Genomic DNA, 24865 nt, shown 5'->3' with positions numbered 1-24865 from the left:
CTCTGCTTCCGGGGGGCAGACGGGACATGTAGTTGGCGCCAAGACCCCAGGCTGGCCGAGAACTACCCGTCCCAGCCGGCCTCGCGCCAGCGCTCTCTCAGGAGACGCTTGAGGGCCGCCCCGCGGGCCTCTGGGAAATGCAGTGCGCAAAGGGGCAGCGGCGGCGGGTGCCGGCTCCGCGTTCCTTCGTGCCCCGTGAGGGGCCCGGGCGGCAGCCGGGCGGGACGGGCGCGGCCCCGCCGGGCTGCGGCCTAGCGCGTGCCTGACTGGATTCCCCCCTCACACCCGGCCCGGGGGCCAGGTGAAGGCGTGCCGGCCGTTACCCGTGGGAAGCTGCCCCTGCCGCTTCTGGAAAGCCCGGGTTGGCGGTGACAGCGCGGAAACTGTGCTGCTGTCACCTCCGTGTGCCCTCACGTTAAGGTCCCTCACCACGGCTGCTCCCACGCGAGGCGCCTGTGAACGTTGTGCAAAGGTGGCCGTGGGCCGACAGGGCGCGTTGAAGCTTGGGGGTTTGGCATTCCCACAGCACGCCGACTCAGTTGTTGGCTATCGTGAAAAAAGCCCCGTTAAGCTAGGTGCCAAGTACGGAGACCTTCGACTGGTAAGGCTATGAGAACTTCTATTCAGAAACAAAACAAGAAACAAAACACACAACCTATACGTTACGTATCTTTGGAGGAGAAGGGAAGGAATAACAGGAAATAAGAGATTTGTTTGGCAGGCTGGACATGGCAGCGGCTGTGTTCTGGCTTGGAAGGTTAAATATAGGTGTTCAGAGCTGGTGCCTGGGAACAGGGAGGCTGCTGGAGTGCTCGCGGGCGAGGACTGAGTCACTCACAGCGTTATTTATGTTAGGATGCTTAGGACAAGTCATGGAGTTGTTTTGAAAGTAGACGGCCTTAAAACTAAAATACAAAGATCCCCATTCAGTGCAAAATCCACTACAGCTTGGGTTGCAGAACTGCAGAAGCTCTCCTGACGTGGCATTTACATGACTTTATGCTGACTGAAGAGCTGGATAGTTCCTAGTTGCACATGAGGAGAAACATATAAGCCCTTGACAAGCAAAAAGTTCTATGTGGTAGGTAACATACATGTTAATGCAGAAATGTACTTCTAACTGATCATATCCAGGGATAACGCCAGTGTGAAGGGCAGCACTTAAAAAAGCTAAAAAGAAAAACTCCCCACCAACACCACAGATAGTTAACTTTGAAAGAAAATAAAAGTAAATTAATTCATCATTATAGACTATATACCTGGTTGGTGAAGGTCTTTCCTTCAAGCACCATTAACTTAGTATCACCTGGACCTTAAAAATGAGTTTTAAAGACCTTGTGAAAGGTATTGTCTGGTTATTCCCTGGTCTGGTTATTCTAGCTCCTTTCTAGTTTTCAGGCACACATTGTCAGGGCTTCTATTATTCAAAGTTGACTGTAATTAGGAAGATTCTAAATACTACAACAGTAACACGGATGAGCAGGCTATAGGAGTAAGGGAAGCTAGAATCCTAATGAACACCTTGAGATAGGACTCTACTTTTAAAATTATTTTTTCTAAATGCGAGCCTTTGCTTGTTAGGTGACATTTGTTGACTAGTAGGTATCTGATTCGTTTCATTTAGTATGGAAACAAGGCTTTTGCAATTTTTTTTTTCTCCCTATCTGTAAGTCTTTTACTAACTTTTGAAAGCATTGTCCAGCTTCAGCAAATTTCACAAGAGATAAAAGTTAATTAATTTTTTTTTCAGTTTTTGTGGAAAGAAACAGCTGGATAAAGCAAAAAGATTTACATTGGTAATTTCAGTGAAGATCAGACAGAAGTAAAATCCTCTTCCCTAGTGATAACAACATTTGGAACAAAAAAGGAGCTTGGGAGTTACCACTGTTGAATAATAGATAAAAATCCAGTGGAAACCAAGCTTCATGAATTCTGCTGACAGAGTAGCTTGCTATTGTACACTTTTCCTGTCGTTAGAAGCATTTAATAGCTCAGGTTTATAGTGACTACAATGCTGCATTGCAAGCCTTTTAAAAAAAAAAAAAAAGCCTTGACAAAGCCTGCAAGTCAGGAAAGGCTTAACTGGAGGCAGGTACTACATTTTCAGAGTAATTAAGGCTTATTTTAAGATTACCAGCACACAGAACATGTAGGCAGCAATCCTTACAAGCATTTAGGCGTTCCTTAGAAAGACTTCCTAAATATTTTTGAAATAGAGCTTTGATCTGACAGCTCCCAAAGTTGTGCTACTCCTTCTTCTCCTGCCTTCTTAGCTTTTTTTTTTTTTGTTGTTGTTGTTGTTTTGTTTTGGGGCACAATTGCATTTTGGTTAGAGGCATGGAAGTATGTATGACCACTGATTTTGGGGAAAAATGATTACTTGTGGTATCCAAGATTCCCTGCTTCCCTGACAGATGCTTATTTCCTAGGTACTTGCTAGGATATAAGCAATTAGCCCACAGAATTTCAGAAGATGCCAAACGTCCTTCAGAGTGTACAAACCTGTTTTGCAGGCTGTGTCACACACAGGAATTATGTAAACTCAAACACGAAGTTTTTAACAGGGCTAGTAGTTTGTTTTTCCACTTAGGAACAGCTGGTACTCAAAACAAAACCTAAGTGGAATCGTGATAATTTTATTGGCAAAATATCGACTGGAATGTAAATAGCGGTGTTCTGTCGAGGTTTTAAAGCATTATAAAATCTTTCTGGGTTTAAATCTCTCTGCATCACAGTGTTTAGAATAAATACACTATCTCTGCTTTTAATAAATACCAAAAAGCTTTTCTCAGTGAGAACCACCTATATTCATCACCACCTATTCATCATCAAATCATGGCTGATTTGCATTATCAAAGCACTGCTTAGAAAATAAGTGATTGGGTCATGTCAGGGTGAACAAGCTGGGACTGGAGGGCAGAGAAACTGCCTCCCCCCCATCAGTCGCATTTCTACCCATCCCTGCACTGCCTTCTAGGTCTTGTCAGACACTTCGCAGAATGAGTTCATCCTATTAATCTAGTTAAAGAACGGTCTACTTTCATTTTCCTCCTGGGTTACTGAAATGAATCAACTCTTAAGATGTTGCAAATGCCAGAGCTGGTATAAAGTAAGAGTGGGGACCAAGACTTCCTTTTTTTAGTGATACCTATTCATATATTAAACTACCTTGGGTATGTTCCACAAGTTTACCACTAGTTTCTAGCCTGTGATAAGTCAATCCTATGGCAGTGAAATGGAAGTCCTCGTTCATATAAAATTGGGACTAGTATTCTGTACTCCAGTAGAACCTTTCGTCCAAGGTTCTTACAAACATTTTGCACCCCAGCAGACATACCTATAAATACCAATGTTTCAGTTATGTGAACTGAAGGCAAAAAGAAAAATATTTTTCCCTAGACAGCTTCACACAAGTTCACAGCTCCAAACAGTCAACAGTTCATTACCAATTTCTTAGCTCATTGAATTCCATAAAGTAACTAAGGGAGGAGAGTAGTTTTAGGGTGCAGGATTACCAGGAAATTGACTCAGTTTGCCTTGAGATCAGATCAATTCCAGAGCTGTTGTAACACGGGGAAAGAAAGTGTTTGGCTGAGACTGGGAGGAGCAGGAAAGGAGTAAGACCTCCCTTTCTGGTGTAGCAGCAAGCTGAAATTCAGCTGACGCACCGTGACGCTGTGCCCCGAAACTTAAAAGGTATTCAAATATGTACATTAGTTATGCACTTAAATGAGTAGCCTGATATTTAGGATTGCTTTGAAGTCAGATTGAGTCTTTAATGAACAAAGCCAAAAGAACAAGTTATTTACCTGCAAGGAAGAAAAGACAAAAGATGCAAGATAAATTACTAACATTAGAAGAATAACATAGGAAACAGTGCTCAGCTATGACACCGCCATTATGGAAGCACAGCTCTTCATGTGAAGCACATGTGAAGGAACAAGCCCAAAAGGCATTCTATACATTCAATTTAACATTACATAAAAGAAACAAGAGGAGTTAGATGAGTCCAGACAGTTTTTGTGACAGATATAGATTAAGGATGTACCGAAATTCAAGTGATATACCTCTCTTGAGGGAAAACTGCATTTTTATATATACATATAAATAATTTTTTTTTGGACTAACTTTCATTATATTCACCAGGTCTGACACAGAACTGAAAATAATGAACTAGTTTAAGTTTGGTTAGGTGCCAGGAGACTATAAAACAATACTTCTAAACTCTGGCAATTTCTCTTTCCAGGTAGTCTCTGGAGACGTAGCTGAGAAGTAGAGACACCACCACCACCACCACCACGTTATGTTTCGACATGATGGCTTTTTCAAGAGCTGAGGCTATCCTAAGTTCTGCACGTGTTCTCGGAAGTGTAAGTGAATGACAAAGAGGCTTTTATATTTGCACGAGACCATGTATAATCCAGACTAAGATATCTTGACCTGGAAACGTCTTTTCACCGATTTGTTTGTTCTAACCCTGCTATTTAACAAATGCTGTTTCAGAACCTATTACTCTCCCTCTGCTGGACACTCACATGATTGCTGTATTTGTGTTTTACGTTCAGTCTTTATTTTAAGCTCTCTGACAGGAGGAGATATAAATAAAATTCTTCTTTGGCTTTCCTAATGTGGGAAAGCATAAGCTGTCTTCCACAGTCCAGTTGTAGAATTACTCCAAGCTAACAAATGGGTATCCTCAAAGGAATTCAGCAACAACTTTTACATTTTCATTGTGGGTTGGTGAAGTGTGCTTCCGACCTTGACTCCTCTTTCCAAGGCCTCTAATCTAGAGTTAAAGCTTTTCTTTCAGTGCAGGTAAAGCACGTATTCCAGGCTTCATAAGGGGTATATAATCAATTGTTTGTACTTCAGAAAGCAAAAGAAATACATAGATCTGTATACCAAAATACCACAGTATACTTCTTTGTTTCCATGTTCTCATGTCTCAAACACTCCAGATGCTCAGCTCATTGTCTTCCAAGATGGTCACATGTTTCTCACTTTTATATGTGGACACAACATTTCATTCTTTTGCTTGTACATCTCTAGAAATAAAGACTGAAAGGTCTTCTTTTAATAAGAGCCATCGCCTTCCTCTACCCTCCCCCCCTTTTTTTTTCAGGTGACTTTAAATAGAGTTCTCAGCTGAGTGATCTGTAGCTTAGCTAGCCTGTTGTTTGGATTTGAAAAATCTTTAAGATGGATGCTAGCTAGTTCCTCATTCAAGGTGCCTCCCTTTGCATGTACAGTCATGGCAGTTTACTCCTTAGGCAGAATTTCTTTTGTGGTTTTGATGTCACAACCCTCCAAACAGATAAATAGTAGGGGGAGATGGTTTGGTTAAATAATTTTGCTATCAAAACTGTTGTTTATGTATGTTTTTTTGTTTTGCAATCAAAGATCAAAATAAACAAAGATTGGGGTGTTTATAAACCTTATGACAACTGAAAATGTAAATAGCAAAAGGATTACTTAATGTGGAAGGAATGTGCTGAGCAAAGAACACATCCAAGGAAGGGAAGAATGAGATCACTTTAATGATGTGTGCAGTGACTGAGTTAGGAATTTAAGTGATGGGAGAATCTGTTTTGAAGAAAGGCAGACTGTGTGGTTTTAGAGCCAGGTGTAGGATCAGTGAGAGGAGGTGTCATGTCAGTGAAGATACTGAAGCAGCTGGAAATAAATCCTGTTAAATACAACTCAGATCCCTGTTCAACTGTTCCTATGCTTTCATCTTGCTACTTTGTTAGCAACATTGTGATTAGGAAATTAACCTTCTGCTTCGTCACAGTAATTTTGCTTTCACCCATAAGTTTGTTGGATGCGGCAAATAAACATTATGAGCACAGTATGTATAAATTCTGTGGAAGTGACAAATTGAAACAGAGTGTATTTTGGCTCCCCTGAGACAAATTTGAGAATCTCGGAGGCTGGGACGCTGACTTGACTGAGCAACAACTGTAACTTTTAAGTTCCAGGTCCTCAGAAGATTTTCTTCCACTGGTTATAAACTAGTATTTTTCTAAAATGGAGTTAAATAGTGGAGAAAATTTACTATTCTGGTTACCATCAAATAGTCAGGCTTTTAGTTTGACGCAAAGATTTAAAAAAATGCAGAAAAAGTGGTTAGCATTTAAAGTGGGGCTTACGGTCTAACATAGATAGATGCATAAGGCAAGTCCCTACTATCAAACAGAGTTCAGCTGTACCTGATACAGTTTTTCCAGGCTATGTTAGCAAAGAATGTTTTTGTGAGATAATGAAAATGTTGATCTTAGCTCTGAAAATATCCATATAGGTTGTTAACGCAGGGTCCATAGAATGCTGTGTAATCACACCTTTTTTTATGGCATCAACTACCTGACATGGAGAAGCTCAGAGTTACCATGTCTATTGTTGGATTCCATAACATTTCTAGGCCAGATCTCCTGCATTAGACACATTATACACATGGTAAGAGTTTTATGGCACTTATGTTTCATACAGAAATTTTATGTGCTGTATCCTGGGAAGTGGGAATAGAAAATTAGTTCCATGTGGGATTTTCATATGCTTCCCCCACCCCCCGCCTCTTAATTCTCCAAAATTTAAGTGGAGGGAACGTTTTGTCCAGTAGAGATCCCATAAGATTTTAGTTTCAGTAGCGACTAAAGCAAAATGGCATTATTGTTAAGAAGAGAGAACAACATAATTTGATTTTTAATGCTCTTCTATAGCTCTTCATCATGTTGTTGCAGAAAGTAGTTTTGTTATGAAATCTTGAGAACATAACAGTGAGCTTGTTTCTAGATAGAACTAATCACTCTGGAATTACTACTATATGTGAGTATTTTTATTCCAGAAAATGTCATTTGCAGAGGGAATTATTCTGGAACAGGGATAACTACATCAATTAGAATTTTCCTCCTGTCTCAGGAGGGAGCACATATTGGCAATGTGAGGCCCTACAAGGGAGTTTGAAATAGAGTAATTGTTGTTACCTAAACTTGTCCACAGAGACTGAATGGCTAGAAAGTTTGGCTTAATCTATCAGAAGAAACAATCTTGTCAGACTGTAGCGTCTGCTAAGCTCTTCATGTCATTCATGAGTGTTCATGCACATGTATTTCTCTTGTAACAGCATTAATCCTGTTGGGACTATATCACTGATTAATTTTATTTATTTATTTTTCCCCATCTGCAATGTCCCTAAAATGGTAGTATGTGGGAGATTATTTTTGCAGTACAAAATGTAAGTGCTTACATTAAGAAACAAAGGAAAAACTATGTTCTGTGGAAACTATTGCACCATCATAAAAATGTCACTGGCATTTTAAGAAGTATTAGCTTAATCCAAACTTCCTTGCACATTTATTGTTTTATGCATTGTCCTTAGTAGTTACATAACTATGTTGGCACATGTGGAATATCAGACGAATGAAAAGATCATCTTCCTTCCCCAGAGGGAAAGCCTATTAACACTGCTTTTCGTTTCTGTGGAGTTCTTCTCTTCTAACTTAGCTTCTAGCTAAGGAAGCTTAGAGCATAGTAAAGAGTGCAGAAGTTCTCTGACATTTAGTTGAAAATGTTTATACTATTGCTATTTGAATTACTGCTTTTAAGGAACATTTCTTCTTTGAGTTGTTGGTTTTTGTTTTTAACCTTTTTTGGAAATACCAGATGTAGCAACAGCAACATCACTCTTTTCAAAGCAGTGGTCTAATTAAAATGTGGTGAACCGAACAGGCAAAATCCACATTTTGCACTGTGCCTGAACAAAATTAAACAATATTGTGCCTAAAAAAGAGCATTGTTCTTTGCTGCATGTAGAAGTTGATGAGCACAACGGATCCTTTAACAACCCCTTTCTTTTGTTTATTAACAGTGTGTACCCTATTCCTAGAACAGTTTATCTCCTCCCAGCCATAACATATACAATTAGCAGAATATGGATTTCTGAAAATAATCGTTTCAGATGATTTTAATGCTTTTTTAAGGAGATAACTGTCTGTAAGACTGCTGTTCCCTGAAGTGCCGAAACTTCTGGGAAGAAAAACTGTTTTTTTTCTTCTTTGTATGTGCATTCATCTCAGAGATTTTTAGGATTGTTGTGATGAGGCCATTTATAAAGGACTCTTTTCTTTGGACTTTCTTAGTAAATAGCTTTAGAGAATTGGAGAGGACCAAGCCTGTACTGCCTATACTAAACTACTTGAAAGTGTAGGTTGGTTAGTTGCTTTAGTGGGGAGAGGAGGCTTACATATGCTACCCAGAAGAGCTGTATCAGCACGAAATGACCGTTGTAGAAGCAGCTCTACAGCCAGAAAAATTCTGCTGTAAGCCTTAGCTAATGTTGTTTGTGAAGGGAATGTAATAGCCCTAGCAGAAAACCCTCTTTTGGTTGTTAAATGCTATGTAATTATGCCAACAGAATTTCTGAAGTACAGCCAGGCAAAGAAGCTGGCAGAAGCATGAAAAGAGAAATCCCAAAGCAGTGTCAAAACAAAGCTTAGTTGTTGAAGTTGTGTGGTACATAGACCTTGAGCCAATGATTTGAGAGATGAATTTCAGTCTTTATGTTGTATTACTGACAAAAGTGTATTATTTTTTTTGGGGTATTCTGTCCAGAATTTTCATTATAGTATTTCAGTGTTGAAACTCATAGGTGTTTTTAATTTTTCCTTTTTTTTTTTTAATTATTTTTTTTTCCCAAATTAAATAGTGAAAGATAAAATTCTCCTTACCTATGCTTCAGAATACTGTAGGGTGCAGAGCAGGACTATCCCTTTCACTAACACCAAGACATTTAATCAGTTTAGCTGTATATAATCTACCATGTCTCTGATGACCTGTAGACCTGTCTGACTAATTAGACATAAATCGGCTTTGTGCCAAAATAGCCTGATTCAGAATATAGCTCATTACATTAGAGTAACAAATTATTTTAAGACTCACGATATTAACAGTTCTGTGTTTCATACAGCAGGGGTATTCAAGTAGAGTGTCAGCAATGTCAGTTTTGGAGGGAGAGGTATTTTACAACATCTATACAAAAAAAAAAAAAGCCATTGACAGTAAGTAAAGGCAGACCTACTTCTTATGGACTAGGAAAAGAGAGGAAGGAATTTAATAGCAAAAATTAAGTAGTTCAGAAGTCTAATATTAGGAAAGAAAGCTTATTTTAATAGGTTCTGTGAACCAGAAGACTGCTAGTGGAGACAGATTATCAACTACAGAAGATTTCATCTTGGAAAGAATCCTCACCTCAATTTGTGATATATGTGATTTGAGCCTTGTGTTTTCCATTTCTCTCCTCCCATGGGTGGGGAGAGTTTAGGTTATTTGTGCACTGGGTTTGTTGGCACTGATAAAATAACCAATTAAGACATACAGCAACCATTCAGCAAAGTACCATTTCTGTGCAGGAGGAAACTACAGGAGCTCTTCAAAGATTGATGTAGGGACTAATTTAATGTTTTGATTAATGGTAACACAAGAAATAGGAATAGATTAATAAAGTTTGTGAACTAATTTTGAAAGCATCATCAACATGAGAACTGCAGACACTATATTAAAAGGAGTATGTGTCCTTTAGGATTGAGCAGAAACAGGATGAGTTATTTGCTTAGAATGCAATGTTTTTCACTTAAGGAACGGAAACTTACATCACGAGTTGGGGAACTCATTAGTCAAAATTGGAAATGAGAGAAGAAGTACATGAGGTGCAGTGAATGATCAACATATAACTTTTGGGGCACAAAGGTGACATGATTATGGAAAAAAAGGAAAATGCAGTGTTGTGTATATCAAGAGAGATTTCTGTAAGAAATTGCAGTGTCTGGGTGCCACCATGCAAGACTCAAATACGGAATAATTCATGCAATTCTGATTATCCATGTTCGTGAGATGCATTCAGACAGGTTCAAAGAAAAGTGAAATACAGATGTAATGAAGTATTGTATGAAAATGGATTAGGTGAGCTTTTTTATGCTGCAAAGGAAACAAAAAGAAGAAATGCTGCTGTTCTTTTTAGGTAGGAGAGAGAGTGAAAAGAGAAGTTACTATAAAGAAATGCAGTGATACAGTAATAAAGGAGAATAAACTGGTCAACAGATAATGGAAATCACTGTTTTTTTGTTTTGTTTTGTTTTGTTTTTTAAATCATGGAAATAATGACATTTGGAATGGTCTTTCTGGTACGTTTATTATCCTCTAATGGGGATGCATACGGGGGAAGTCACAGACACTTCTCAGTAGAATCACTCTTCCATTCAAAAAGATTCTGAAGAAGACAAATGGCATGTAAAGGTATTTTGTTTAGCAGTACCCAGCACTAGCAAGCAAGTTTCAAGGATCCTTTCTCCATGCTCACAACGCTGTATTGTTAAGGAGTTTATCAATTATCATTGTTCAAACATAACAGTACTATTTGTGTTGCCTACTTGGGATTTCTACACGCTATTTAACAACAACATTTTGTCATCTTTCAGCAAAATTCTCCCCACTGTCAATCAGAACATCTTGCTCTTCTTTGAGAAACTTCAAATCAATATGAAAATGCTACAAACCTGTATATTTAGCAAAACTACTTTGTTGAAGAAAGCTAGTATTTTAAATTAACGTACTTATACAATTTATTCAAAGGAATATTTGAAATTAATGTACATATATAATTTAGTTAAAGGTCAAGACAACAACAAAAAAAGCCAATGTTATTACTGTACTTAAAAATGAGACAAGAAAACTGTAAAAAGCAGACAAAACGGAGAGAATCCCCCCATATCCCTAGTACAATTGGGGGAAAAAAAGCATGAAACTGATAAAGGAACTGATTCATTCATCTGTTGTGGTGCACATTGTGATTTCCATAGTCCACTAAAATAATGTTACAAGCTTTCAGCAGCTGTGATATAATTTGCAATTTTTGTAATTTGAGAGCTGTAGATTTCATGAGGAATTTTACTGTAGTAAAGACTGTAGGATATAATCCTACAGATACAGTATTGTGTGGCAGCCAGCTGCAGGAAACAATAGAATTAGGCAGCTGATTTCTCTCTAAAATAGTAAGAGGTCTCAGTACAAGTTGTATACACGAATATAAAAATACAACAATAGGAAGTTGTTGGAAAATATTGTATAACATTAGAAAGCACTTCACTGAAGTCAATGGGATTATATTGATAGATAAAAGCATTGGAACCAGCTTTCCTGAAATTACAGTCTGTCCTGAAATTCACTCATCACACTTCGGGATACCATGAAGATACCTTCATGAACATCTGCCTTCTTCAGAGCACGGTTGAGCATGCAATTGTCTTCTCCATGACTAAAAAGGTTAAGCAGCACCTTCAAAGCAAAAACTTCAATCACTCTATGGATAAGCTACCAAGTGGTGCTCCATCAGAACTAGAAATGATACACTAGTGCTAACTTAGGCTTCCTCCCCTAGAGCGTGAATGTATGAAGCATGAATTAAATCAGAACCTGTTTACGACTCTAGTGCCAGCACTGACTTCACAGTGACGTTTTCTGCATCACTCACAGTCTGTATCAATGTTTTCTTTCAGCACACCTAAATCAGTTTTTGTCAATTCATGTATAGTTACTATTAATCTTGAATAGACAGAAAAGCTTGTAATAGCCTACAGCTGTGCACCTGGCCTATAGAAAAAAAAAGTGCAGAAGCTACAACAAGCTATTAAATGTGCTAGAGACTAGAATACAGATTGCTTTATTAGACTATTCCACTAAGAACAGTTTTTGCATTCCCACATGGTGAATTTCCTGGGAAAATGTCTCATACATAGTAATGTGGTATGAAATTATGACTCCTTATACAGTATTTTTCTCTTCCCTTTCTGTAGTCAAAAAAGCAATTAACTTAATCATATCAAGGAGAAACTTAACTATAAATAAGCCTGTAATTCTAATCAATCTTCAGCAGTGATACTGGATTGAAGCAGTTATTGCAGCTTGCTAGATGACTAACTTTGTGCTTAAAAGAAATTCTATTAGACAAAATGTCCATGCAGAAGTAGGATGTGTAAATTATTTTAATTGTAGAGGTCTACTGTCAAGGCTTTTAATTCATGGGAGGAGACCAAATATTATTTTCAGAAATGTTACACTCCCTGCGTATATACAGATAAATCTACACATGCTCAGTGTGCCCCATCACCCGGCTGGGAGGGAGGTGTCATGTATGCTCTGCCACAAGAATGAAATCTATGGCTCATCTATTTCACTGTGCTGAGTACCACAGTTTTAGAACAGCATAGGTTCTGCATTACATTTAAAAATAAATAAACAGGTATTATTTTAGATAAAAAAATATGAAATGTTCATTAGGTCTTCTGTACTCATTACTCATACAAGCATGGTTATATGCAAAAAGAAAAACAAAACAAAACAAAGAATCCCCCCCAAAAAACAGCCAGTTGAAAACCCAAAAGTGAACCAAGCAAAACAAGTCATCCAAAACCTAATAGACCAGATAAATGAGGATACTTTGGAATTCAGGAGTAACATGCCAGTAACTGAACCTCTGTATTTTGTCTATCCATTCTAGCTGAAGGTCTTAGATGTATTTGGTACAATACAATGTTGTTGAACTTGTACATTTAGAGTATCTTATTTAGAAAAGCATTTACAAAAAGTAATTCTCTCATCATCTGTGTATTCTAAATATTATTGTACATACAGAGAAACAAGTACGAAGGAAGTAGTCTGAAGTTGCAGAATGACTCAGTGGCACACCTAGAAACTGGATTGTTCATATCTTGCTACTGCTGTGCCTTCTGCCTCTAATTTTTAATCGCATTCCCTTTGGACAGGGACAGAAGAACAAAACATAAACATCTCATAGTTTGCAAATTACAAGAAAACACTTACTGCACCCTATCACCCTGAAAAAAAAAAAAAAAAAAAACAACACAAAATTCTAAAACCAAGAAAAACTATTGTGAGGTTCTGTTTGGAGATCCTTTTGCTTTTCTACATCTTGTAATGTTTAACACCTGCTCAAGAAATGTCTTCTATAAATAACCATTTTCTGTTTCAGACAGAATTTACATTGAAAATTATCTTGGTGCAGCTGTTCTGTTTTTTCTACAATTTTGATTTGCCAAAAAGGAACATAAATTTCTTGGGAGCCTCAGAGTTGAACCCTTTTGACATGATGCTGTGTAGTAGAGCTGTGATCAAAGTCTGTTGCTGCTAACAGTTCTTAGAACTGCTAAAACAGAGAATTGAAAAGCCCTTTGTAGATGGTCCCTACTCTTTTACCATATCTGTGGCTTTTCAGTTCCGTAATTACTGACCGTGATGGCACGCTGCCCCGAAAATGAATACTTTGATAATCTGGTGCTCTCTTGTAAGCCTTGTCATCTTCGATGTTCTGGTACACCACCACCTTCATGTGAAAACTACTGTGATAAGAGTAAGTAATTTTTCTGCGGTACTTTATAGCTATGCTGGGTATTTTCATGTTCTATTTTACATAGATTCATATACATAAAAACTTAAAAAAGGTAATCTAAAACCTGGAAGATGTTTATCAGAATAATATATAGGCTCAACAGTATTAAAGACATGTACAGTATATCAATATATACATATTTCAGTACTGTATGAGTATGTTTGAGTGTGTTAAGAGCTGTTAAAGCTCTTTAGCTTTACTTATGCTGTCACTTAAAAGAAATAGAAATTGCTCCTTTGATAAAGAAGTTTTATGTATTGGGCATGTGTTTACTGTTCATTGGTTATTGCTTACAATGAATTTAAATGCATCTTTTTATTTCATAAGGTACTGATTCAGGTGGAGTTCTTTGGATTTGTTTGGGCTTCGGAGTAATTTTAATGCTCACTTTATTCACATTAATGGTCTTGTTTAAGTGGAAGCACCTAAAGCAACTAAAAGAAAAACTGAAAAACACAGGTGAATAAGTATGATTCTTTATCAAATAATTAAGTTGTTGTACCTTCTAGCTGCTCTTATAATGTACACACATTACATATTACATATTACGTATTACATATAACATATTCCAGATTCTGATAACTGTCTGTGGATTGTTTCTTATTTCTCAGATAGTCTCAATGAAGTTATTAGAGTTTTTAGGGAGTAAAATATCCAGATGGTGACTTGTAAAATGAACAATCTCTGTTTGTTAGTTCTAGATTATGTCACAACTGTATTTGGTTACTTATTTTTATACCTGGCTTAATTGCTGGTGTTTGAGAAATCACTTAGGAACCTTAAATAGCAAATGATTGTTTTAATGGCTTCATTCTCCTCCTATTGAATGGAAATGTAGAGGATACAGAATCACAGAATCACAGAATTTCTAGGTTGGAAGAGACCTCAAGATCATCGAGTCCAACCTCTGACCTAACACAAACAGTCCCCACTAAACCATATCCCTAAGCTCTACATCTAAACGTCTTTTGAAGACTTCCAGGGATGGTGACTCCACCACTTCCCTGGGAAGCCTGTTCCAATGCCTAACAACCCTTTCAGTAAAGAAGTTCTTCCTAACATCTAACCTAAAATTCCCCTGGCTCAACTTAAGCCCATTCCCCCTCGTCCTGTCACCAGGCACGTGGGAAAACAGACCAATCCCCACCTCGCTACAGCCTCCCTTGAGGTACCTATAGAGAGCGATAAGGTCGCTGGCATTCCATCTTAGAAGAAATTAAATAATGTTACTTAATCTTCTGGCCTGTGAGAAGTGTATGTGGTATATTTTTGGAAGGTGGAAAAAATTTGTAAAATGTAAAAATAACTTCCACTGGTATCTGTGGAATGTTCAGCCAATAAATAATAACTGATTAGAAAATATGTATTTGATAACTTGAATGATTATCCTGAAATACAGGGGGAACATTGTCATACAATGAAAGATTATTGTTTATAACTGCATCTTACAACTTTCACTGCATCTTAAAACTTTCACTAAGGCTAGGAATACAGGTGGAATATAAAGAAACTTGGATCCTTAATAACTGTATGTCTGGTATAGCATGACGTATGTACTAAATTAACTTTTGTATAATTACAGGTGCTTCTGTGGAGCTGAATGATGTTCTCAAGGCTAATACAGAAAGCAGTGTGCAGACAGATGGAATTAGACACTCACTTCAAAGTGAAACATTAATGTATTCAGTGGAGGAATGCACTTGTAGTGACTGTGGCTTGGTAAAACCTCAGACTGGCTGTGAAACTTCATTTCCATTACCAGCTACAGAAGAAGGAGCTACTGTTCTAGTTACAACAAAATCCTTTGATTACTGCAACTATATTCTGGGTGCTGGGTGTCTATGAGAGAAGTAGCTATTTTTTACTGCATAATAATAATTCAGTTATTTCAGTATAGCTATTAATCTTCATACTTATAGTGGGAAAGGCTAGTACATCTTCCTTTTAGACCCTGAATCAAACTTTCACTGATATTGTCATATTATTTTTAATTCTTTGTTCAATTTTTTTTTACATTATTCTCAAATACCAAACTAGTGACTGGAATTTTAAAATTCTGAAAGTCCCTATGTAGAATGGCTCTTTCAGTACTTTGAGATTTTATCTACTTACACCAGATATTTGCAGACTCATCAATAAACAATCTTGCAATTATATGTTTCATGATAAATTCAGATCTTATGCTGAAAATTGTTTGAGGCAGAAATGAAGATCTACATAGCATTCCCAGCATTGCAAAGAATAATTTCAAATAGCCTCTGTGATGCTTGAAATAGGAATGTTCCAATGATGAGTACCTCTGCTGAGTACAGAGTCCCACCCAGCTCAGATAGGATCTCAGGGTCACATAAAAGGGGGTTGTGGTGCTGTGGAGTACCACACATGTAATCCTGATGGTGGACAATTTCCTTTAAATACCAACTTTTTTTTTTTTTTTTTCCAGACCGTCTTATAAAGATTTATTTTTACTTAGCTTTTTTTTTAAATTTATTTATTATTATTATTATTTTTAATTGTTATTTGGACAAGTACTGCTGATTAGATACTGTCATGGTAGGCTATCATGTGGCCTGAAATTAGGAATATACTTGTGTCACCTTGCCTCCCAAATGTCATTTTCCTCGTATTAAGCCAGTGTTATTCCTGAACAACTATAACATCAATCCTTTTGTTTGTAGCTAACTTTCCATCTAAGGTTCTTGCATGAAGGATAAAATATAAGCTTGTAAGACTAGCAAGTTGCACAAACGCTATGAACGATCCGTATTGCAGCATCTTTGTGGCTGACCACAGCCAGTTTGGATCAGTTAGGAGTTAGCTGTGCAGGTCTCCCACATGCAGCCAAGAACTCGGAAAAATGCCTACAGGACTGTTACAGTTTTTATTATTGCTGTACCTAGGAAATCTTGAGAAAAAAGGTTGTGATCTGCTGCTCTGCATGGTGTGGAGCAACTTAGAACATAGAATCATTAAGGATGGAAAAGAAACTTCAAAATCATCTGGTCCAACCATCCCCCTACTACCAATGTCACCCACTGAACCCTGTCCCTGAGCACCAGGTCCAGCCTTTCCATGAACACCCCCTGGGCAACCCATTCCGATGCCTGACTGCTCTGAAAAGAAATGTCTCCTCATTTCCAACTTAAACCTCGCCTGGCGCAACTTGAGGCCATTCCCTCTAGTCAACTTGTGGTAAATACACACAACGCTGCATACAGATTTTTTATTTTTTGGGTGGTCCGTTGTGGACCCGGGAGTTGGAGTTCGCGATCCTTGCAGTTCCTCAATTCTGATTTACACAGCGGATGAACAGAAAACAGTGACATAAAGCCTCAAAATGAATCCACGAACGTTCAGAAAAGCCTCAAATTAGCTCTGACAGCTGTTCTGGAAGGAGGTTTCACACTCCCCGGGCCGCTTTTGGAACGCGATCGCGTCCCGAAGCGCTGCGGCCTCGCCTCCCTCAGCGCCCCCTCAGCGCCCCCTCAGCGCCCCCTCAGCCGCGGGGCCGCCGCCTCACGGCGCTTGGGACCGGGCGGGCCCTGCGGGCGCTGAGGGCCGTGCTCGGCAACCGACAGCCGGTGCAGAGCCCTCGTTTATCCCCGCCGTGTTTATCTTCCGGAGCAGCTAGGGGGTGGCTTTCCGGGGTGGAGCGTGTGGCGGGACCGGCCCGGCTCCGGGCCGTGAGGGAGCGGCTCTGGCTGAGGGAGGTGGCGAGCCCAGCGGGCACCATGAGTGGTGAGTGGGGGGATCTGGCCGGTTCTGGGGGGGCTGCTGGGGCTGCGGTGGCCCTGGGGGTCCCCTGAACGGTCCGGGGGTCCCCTGAACGGCCCCTTCCCGGCCGTGCTCCCCCGCGGCGGGAGCGGGGAGCTTCGGTCCCTGGTAAGGGTCCCCTCACGTCCCCCTCACCGCGCCCCGCTGCTGCCCCGGCCCCCTCACGGATGTTTTATTTCGGCAGGACTCAGGGATATTCTGAGGAAATAAACGGCCAAAAGTAAATTGAAGCAACCCCTCACAAAATAAAGACTTTCTAACGTGCAGTTGGTGAGCCCTGGTGGGGTGACTGGGGTGCAGGCACTGGGCTGACAGTCCATTCTGACGGGCAGCAGGTTTGTTTGCCGTGACAGCATGACAGCATCAGTGGCACTTAGTATGTCTTGAAGCACATTGATAAGTTTTTTTTTTTATTTTTTTATTTTTTCCACGAAGAAGGGAGGTGCTTTAGAAAATACTTTTCAAAGCTCTGTTTCTACAACTTCAGTGATGGATGTCATCTCCAACCCTGAGTGTTGTCTGTGCTGAGAATTGGATCATAACTTTTTCTTCCATCCTGATTTGAGGCATGGTGAGATTGCTTGCCAAAGATGCTAAGAAAAAAAAAATTGAAGAGCCAACTGAATTACCTAAACATTATGTTTTTTAGGAATAGCAGCCATTTCTGAAAATGAAACCAAAAATGAAAACAGCTGTATTTTTCTCTGTTTTGTTCTCGCCTTTGTAGTAAGCAGAAAATGAAATACTATGAAAGAGATGAAGAAAAAATAGATTGTTGTGGGGAAAATTGTAAATTAGCATTGTGAAAAATGCAAGTACCAGTCAAATCTTTCAAACCATGGAAGAAGAAAGTTTCTTGAATGTTTCAGGTCTTAAAACTGTAGACTAAATCCTAATTCTGAAGTTCTTGAGAGTCATTATTTTCATATGGAAAACCTCAGCCCTTCAATGATGAGTTCAGGCTGGGAGTGGCCTTGTGCAAATCAGCGCTTAAGTCTGGCTAGGTGACTTGGGAGCTTCATTTCAATTCAGTTTTGTGACTCAAAGGCAAGGTGGCACCTCTTGTGGCATAAAGAAAGGCTCATAATGTAGTTATTAAAAAAAAATACAAAATTAAGGGGACAGAAAATATTAAATTGCTTAAAAATAATAATGTCTGGTGTGACACTAGGGCTAGTAGTCCAAGTGGCTGGCTAACCTATGTGTATGTAGCCCTTGCCAAGACCTATGTGAATTTTCTACCACTTGACACCATGGTCTATACTTATTTCCATGCCCGATTTTAGACCTGAAAATTAAAAGGGTTCCCCCTAAAATATATGTGTAAGACTTCCTTTCTTAATGCCTGTTATCTATTTATAACATACATATTTTTTAACTATGGTGTATTTCTAGTGGATGTGAAGGCAACTTCCTGTTGATTTCAGCATTTCTTAATAATACCTATTAATTATGTACAACTGTTTTATTGGACAGTGATGAAAAAAATAAACTTTCAGTGTAAGTTACACAGGGATAGTAGAGTTATATACTTGTCAAAAATCAGGGATGTTGTCAGTTTTATGACAGCTTTGCACAAGAAACAAGGCTAATTCAGTATGAGGCAGTGGAATCACAATAGTATAGTACTACAAGGTAGTATGTAAATCAGGCCTGGGGTTGCTTTTGACTTGTGTCCTTAGAATGTATTAGAGCAAGCAAAAGCAGTTACAGGCTGCAATTTTACATTTAAGACTTCAAGAAGTATGTGAGAGCATTCTGAGTATTTTTTTAAAACAAAACAAAACATTTTTTTTTTAAAAACAAAACAAAACATACGGGGATGAGGACAACCATACTTGTAAAGAATTGGATGGAAATCCTGTTTTCCTGTACTTGCATAGTGAATTTCTTCTGCTATTTGTGTGGATATTTCTGTCACAGCATGGAGAGAAGTTTATTTTGAAAACAGGAAAACATGACCATCAACAGCGAAGAATGGCAGGGTTACAGAGGCAGGTGCAGGACTTGAGGCTCTTTTTAACTTTCTGACTGAACAGTTGGAGATAGGAGGAGGCTCTTGTTTTTGCTATTTTATACTTATGTTTTCACAATTATTTCTAGACATATGTATGAACTTCCTTTTTTATTGTGGTAGTCTAAATATAGTCTTCTTCTGAGTAATGCTGGCTTTTGCGTTATATGTTTTGTATTTCTATGTGCATTATTGGAGCTTTTACTTCTCTTCTCAATCGGTAGAAGGGTATTTTGCTCAATTTGTAGTACACTGTTATTTTTTAAATTAACTAAAGTTGATCACACTCAGCTGGTACTTTTTGTGTGTGAATATATGCATATTTGTTTGAAGACTTTGTTTAGAAAATCATGAAGACTGCAAAAGAGGTAAATCTTTAATAGAGTTGGTAGAGGTTTGCTTTTACGTTCCATCTAATTGAGACAAAAATAACTTCTAAAAATTGTGTACCAGTTACAAGCATTGTTAGAGTACGACATTTTCTAGGTTTATTTCAAAGAAAAAACCCTATCCTTTGCTTGGAGGGAAAAAAGCAATCTTAATGTTTCAATTTCTAAGACAAAAAAACATAGGCTTTGTGAATATTATTTTTCATCTACCAATGAACTTTGTGTTAAACAGAGCAATAGTTGAGTTCTGCAGGCTTGCACTGAGCAGCAGCCTCAGCCAGCCCTCTGTATAGACATTCAGTGGCCTACTAACCCTGTTAACGGTGAAGGTGATCTGAACTAGCTATGGAAATCATTGGTCATAATCATGTGCGGTCATAATTGTTATTAGCCCAAATTTAAGTACAATAAGGACAAAATAGACATTATACTGCACTCTGCGTAAATTTAAGGCTGTTTGATATCATGTTCTTTAGTCTTTGGGAACATTAATTAGCACAGTGATCATCTTCTGTGGGTTTTCTGTATTCTATGTTCAGAGTCTGGTATCTAGTTGCAAACCATTTCCATGTTATCAAGTAGATAGAAAGGTGCCAAAGAGATTGAAATTTAAAAACTGGATTGCACTTGGAATACAAACTTAAGCCACATCATTAGTATTTTCATTTGAAAGATGTTTTTCAGATCGGGGTCTTATTAATTACGTGCATTTGTTTAGAAGTAGTCTCAACCTTAATGTAAAGAGCAATGCCGCGTTACGCCTATTCTCCCAGGTGCACGGGTAGCATAAGACTGTAGAAGGAAGGAGTTTGAAACAGTGTGGAATATCTCCAGGTTTGTGTATGTTTGATGTTGCTGTTTATAAAGAGTTGTATTAAAAGTTGGGATTTAATCATTTTCTTTGTTTTACAGTTCTGGGATTTATTATAAGGCAGTGGATGCATAGGGGTGTGCCTCCATTCTTGGCGATGCGCGCATGATAAGAACACTGAGCATGATTTTGTAAGACTGATTTCTGAAGCAGCACACAGTAGAGTAGTAAGGTTTATATGAATTAAGTGTTCTCTTCATAATGACGTAACTGTTTGGAAGTTAGAACCTACTTGGTGTAGGGTTTGTTTCTGGCGTCCCCTGCTAGTGTTGAGCATTGTGTGTGTTTTCAGCTGAGTTTGTGCACATCGGAGTATTTAAGTAACAGAACCAAACCTCAGTCACATGTCTGCACAGTTTGAGTCAGACTGCAGAATTGGAACTGTAATTTCTTGAGAATTCCCTGTAATCAGACAAATAAGCATTGTGAAGCTTAGCACCTAAATCATACATATTTCCTCTTTTCTTTATTCAGGCATCATGTGTATTACAGACTTTTTTTTTTTACTCCCCCTCCTAGCCCCACACTTAAGTTGCAACAAAGAGTAATTTCAGTAGGACAAATTCTTTGCCCTCCTGCTGGGATAGAAGTGAGCCCCTGTGAATAGGATTATGAAGATAGGAAATCCTGGGGCTGGCACCTGGCAGTGCTGGCCAGCAAGAGGTAGAGTCGCGTATGTTTGATAGCCCTCTTTACTAGAGGTCTTATTGTGTGCTGCTTGATTTTTCAGTATCTGGAGAAACTTGCTGAGTTTTGATAATTGGCTTTGTCTGTGCATATATTAGTTGTATGTTCTTTGAGAGAAAAAGGAGAATAGAACGACTTTAACTACAGGCAGGTCAGAGAGATTTTTGAGGGATGTTTTGAGCCCAAGCTCAGAATAAGAAATGGTAGATGCAATGTAGGTTAATTAAACAACAAATTTTGTACTATTCACATGAGTTTATGAAGCATGTTTAGACAAGCAAAGTGGTATTGTTGAAATGGCTCAGTTGTGTTGTGTGGTTGCTGGTGCAGTAACAAACTATGTTTTATAGGTTTTAATCTGGCAGAAGGCTGTGATGGTAGTTAAATTTTAAGGGTTTTATCGTAATAATTGTTCTACATTCACCTAATTTAAAACTCTTTCTACAGTAAGGTTGCTTGGCAGTAACAGGGTATTCTTACTGTCTCTTTCCCATTTTCTATTCTTTTCTTGTGCTCTGATGATATACCACACTGGTAGTTTGTCCCAGTATGAGAATTTATGGGGTTGCAGGGTGAGCTGCATCATACACCTAATCCAACCAAAAAAAATATAAAAATCTTAAACTAGGTCAGTTCCAGCCTTGCAATATGGCCCCACAGGTGGTTGTGCTAAGAAGCTAGGAGCAAGCTGTGCTGCCTGTGCACAATTAGATTATTTTTGATATTGCTGCAATATACCTTGTATCGTGAAACCACTCTTATTTTTAGTAAGACTTCAGATTGTTTTTCAGACAGTATTCCTGCATATTAGAGAGACACTACTTGAAACATCAAAATACAGGCCTATACCACATCATTTTACTTAGAGAAAATACATAAATAAATTTAATGGAATAACTGGCATATGAGGAAAGTTTTTCACAGTGCTGATGTTGACTTCAATCTACTTTTCTCAAAACAGTGTTTATTTAATAATATAACTTTGTTGATTTTTCAGTTTCACAGAACAATGACACTAAAAGACAGTTTCTTCTAGAACGGTTACTAGATGCAGTTAAACAGGTGAGAAATCCAATTAATATTTCTACAGTATACATACTCTGTGTTGTCAGTACTGGCAGGATCTGTCTGTCTGTCTTTCTGTCTTCTTACCAGATAAAGAAGAAATCTTGTTTTGCATACAGTACTACTGAGTTTTTGTGTCTGCTAGCAAATGATTATTATGCATTGCTTGTTTAAAGTTCTTGTGTAGACAAATTATATTTGCAATACTTATTCTATGTCTGAGTTAAATAGTAGTGTCCTGCAAAGCTAAATTGGATAATGTTACAGTAGCAACTTTTTTTCTTCACACTAGGATTTTAATGAATGGGTTAAAATACAGTAAAGATGAGATTGATTTTCGTATCAATGTGAAGTTTAGCAAGTAGAATTTCATAGATTTTACTCAGTTTAAGAGAGCTTGTGAGGTAAAAGAATGCCTCAAAAGTTAGCCAACCAAATGTTTTATAGAGATTGATTCTTCTTTAATTGTAGCACTGAGCCAAGTAGGATTCACTGTTTGTTTTCGTGGGTATATGTTTAAAACTCAAAAGTAATATATTTTTTTTTTTCATTGGGAAATGAAGGTGTGTTGTTCTGGCTAGCAAGAATTATGTGAACTGCAGGAGTCTGCTAGTGGAGCATAATGGTAAAAAGCACTTCTTGGTTGCAGGCTGTATTTGCCCATACTCTATTTTGTTTCCTTTTTGATTCTTAAATGGAAGTATTTTGGAATATTGAGTGTCCTAGTGTAACAAAAACTTCTTAAAATCTTTTTATTTCAGTGTCAAATACGATTTGGAGGAAGAAAAGAAATTGCTTCAGATTCTGATAGCAGGTAAAGTAGTCGAAGAAACTGTTAATATGCTCAGATTATGTATCATAATGACCCAAACCATAGGGCACGAAAAACTTGATACAAAAAAAAAAGACCAAAGCACCACAAAACAAACAAACAAAAACACAAAATAAAAAACTGTTCCTTTTGTTTGTGTAGACACTAACGCAGGACTCTGAACTTTTCATATTGTTACATGAATTTGACAGTTTAACAAAGAAGATTCTTCAATATGAAGTTACAAATGTTTAAGTGGCTGTAGAGTTAATGACTAAGCATTGAATTCTTGGGCTTGAACATGAGACTAGTAGGGCCTATTTTCCCCCAAAACTCTCCTAAAATGAATGTGTCTTTTACCTTGTATGACTCTGTTTTGTGTAGCTTGATGCTTAAGTGTTAAGTGTGTTTAACACATACTCATAAAGAAAATTTTCATTCCTTTTTTTTTGTTATTCCTGACACATTTAAACCTATTTTCCTTTGTTTTCTGTATGACAGGTTGTTTCTTTTTATTACTGCAAGTCAAAAAACTGTCATTTAAAGTTGCATCTGTTGTTGGATATGGCTTATTGGTTTCAAAGGTTTTTAAGAAGAAAACTGGCAGACAGGAATTGCAGTGTTTCTGTATCATGGTTTCTCAGAATTTGGCTTATCAAAGAATGTCAAATAAAACTGCAGGATTAAATGCAGTTGTTTATTTTCCCAATTTTAATGTCCTTTAAGTTTGACTCTGCATTTTTGGGAAAGTTAATTATCCACTGACCACTTATGAATTATGTATACAATTGTTTCTTTCCAGTCCCCTCCCAATGCAGTCTTTAAGAACATGTCTAAGGATGTGGTTTCATTGCTTCTGGAAAGCCAGCAAAACAATTATTTGCTGCTAAAGGGAGGGGTGAGGCTTCGTGTATCTGTAGCCTTTCAATATACAAAGGGAGCTTGTAAGAAAGATGCAGAATGACTTCTTACCAGGGCTTGTAGTGTAACAGGACAAGGGGCAATGTTCTTAAACTAAAAGAGAGATTTAGATTGGATATAAGGAAGGAATTTTTTTGCAATGAGGCTGGTGATACACTGTAACAGGTTGCCCAGAGAAACTGTGGATATGCAATCATTGGAAGCATCCAAAGTCAGGTTGGATGGGGTTTGGCAACCTCATCTTGCCAAAGATGTCCCTGCCCACAGCAGGGTGGTTGGGCAGAGTGATCTTTAAGGGTCCCTTCCAACCCAAAGCATTCTGTGATACCCCGTTAAGGTTCCTGGCTTCAGTACTAGGCACTTGCACCACCTTTTTATGTAATTCCTGATCATCCAGTCCCCTCTGAATTAATTTAACAGAAGTAGTAGTAATGCAAAAGGATAACTTGCTGCCATTCAAGTGAGTTGAAATCAGTTCAGTAAAATATCTGGTGAATGTTAGAGTCCCTGCAAGGAAGGGAAGATAATGCAGTGGAAAGCGATGGGAAATAATAAGAAGGAGGAAGAAGCAACAAGAGATGAGAGGAACATCTTTCAGGATGCTTTTTGTTTCATCTTTTTCACCTTTCGGGAGCAGCTTGTAAATGCAACTGTAATGAAACTCCAGAGTAATGCTACTCCATGGCAGCTTAATCCTGCCTGACTTTTGGGTACTACTGTCATTCCGTCCTCTCCTAGCTGTTTTGGCCTACATTATTTTGGGAAATAATGTAGTGTCCTGTTCAACTGGTGTGGTGGGAACAGTTCAGTGGAGGGTTTGATCAGTTTGGTGGACAGAAGTTGGTGCAAGGGAGGTAGCAGGAAGGTGCATGTGGAA

The 24865-nt window shown here is 38.3% G+C and overlaps 2 protein-coding genes across 3 annotated transcripts in view; both read left to right on the top strand.

Moving 5' to 3' along the window:
• Window positions 1-215: 215 nt before the first annotated feature.
• On the top strand, window positions 216-15576 carry TNFRSF17 (TNF receptor superfamily member 17). 2 transcript variants are annotated; one of them, XM_084295825.1, is made up of 5 exons: window positions 216-601; window positions 4247-4370; window positions 13283-13417; window positions 13784-13915; window positions 15039-15576. In XM_084295825.1, the coding sequence occupies exons 3-5, from the start codon at window positions 13303-13305 to the stop codon at window positions 15299-15301; spliced, it is 510 nt and encodes a 169-aa protein (XP_084151951.1). In that variant the 5' UTR covers window positions 216-601; window positions 4247-4370; window positions 13283-13302; the 3' UTR covers window positions 15302-15576. The 2 variants fall into 2 exon arrangements, with proteins under 2 accessions (XP_084151951.1, XP_084151952.1); XM_084295826.1 differs by lacking the exons at window positions 216-601; window positions 4247-4370 and having other exon boundaries at window positions 13062-13417.
• Window positions 15577-17113: 1537 nt separating this feature from the next.
• Window positions 17114-24865, top strand: part of SNX29 (sorting nexin 29) — a 134757-nt gene continuing 127005 nt past the window's right edge. Inside the window, exons 1-3 of the mRNA XM_084295801.1 lie at window positions 17114-17194; window positions 22189-22253; window positions 23018-23070. Coding sequence (XP_084151927.1) covers window positions 17188-17194; window positions 22189-22253; window positions 23018-23070 — 125 coding nt within the window. The 5' untranslated portion in view covers window positions 17114-17187. The remainder of the gene's footprint in view (window positions 17195-22188; window positions 22254-23017; window positions 23071-24865) is intronic.

The sequence above is a fragment of the Netta rufina genome, assembly GCF_964035555.1.
Source record: "Netta rufina genome assembly, chromosome: 15".
In the NCBI taxonomy this organism is placed as follows: domain Eukaryota; kingdom Metazoa; phylum Chordata; class Aves; order Anseriformes; family Anatidae; genus Netta; species Netta rufina.
Note: the sequence above shows the minus strand (reverse complement) of the source record. Positions and strands in the feature narration are given on the sequence as shown.

What these genes read in the sequence shown, in the direction of transcription:
- TNFRSF17 (XM_084295825.1), top strand. Translation starts at nt 13,303, where the DNA reads ATGGCACGCTGCCCCGAAAATGAATACTTTGATAATCTGGTGCTCTCT. An exon ending in TGAAAACTACTGTGATAAGA is followed by an intron (nt 13,418 to 13,783) that starts GTAAGTAATTTT and finishes TTATTTCATAAG; the next exon opens with GTACTGATTCAGGTGGAGTT. An exon ending in AGAAAAACTGAAAAACACAG is followed by an intron (nt 13,916 to 15,038) that starts GTGAATAAGTAT and finishes GTATAATTACAG; the next exon opens with GTGCTTCTGTGGAGCTGAAT.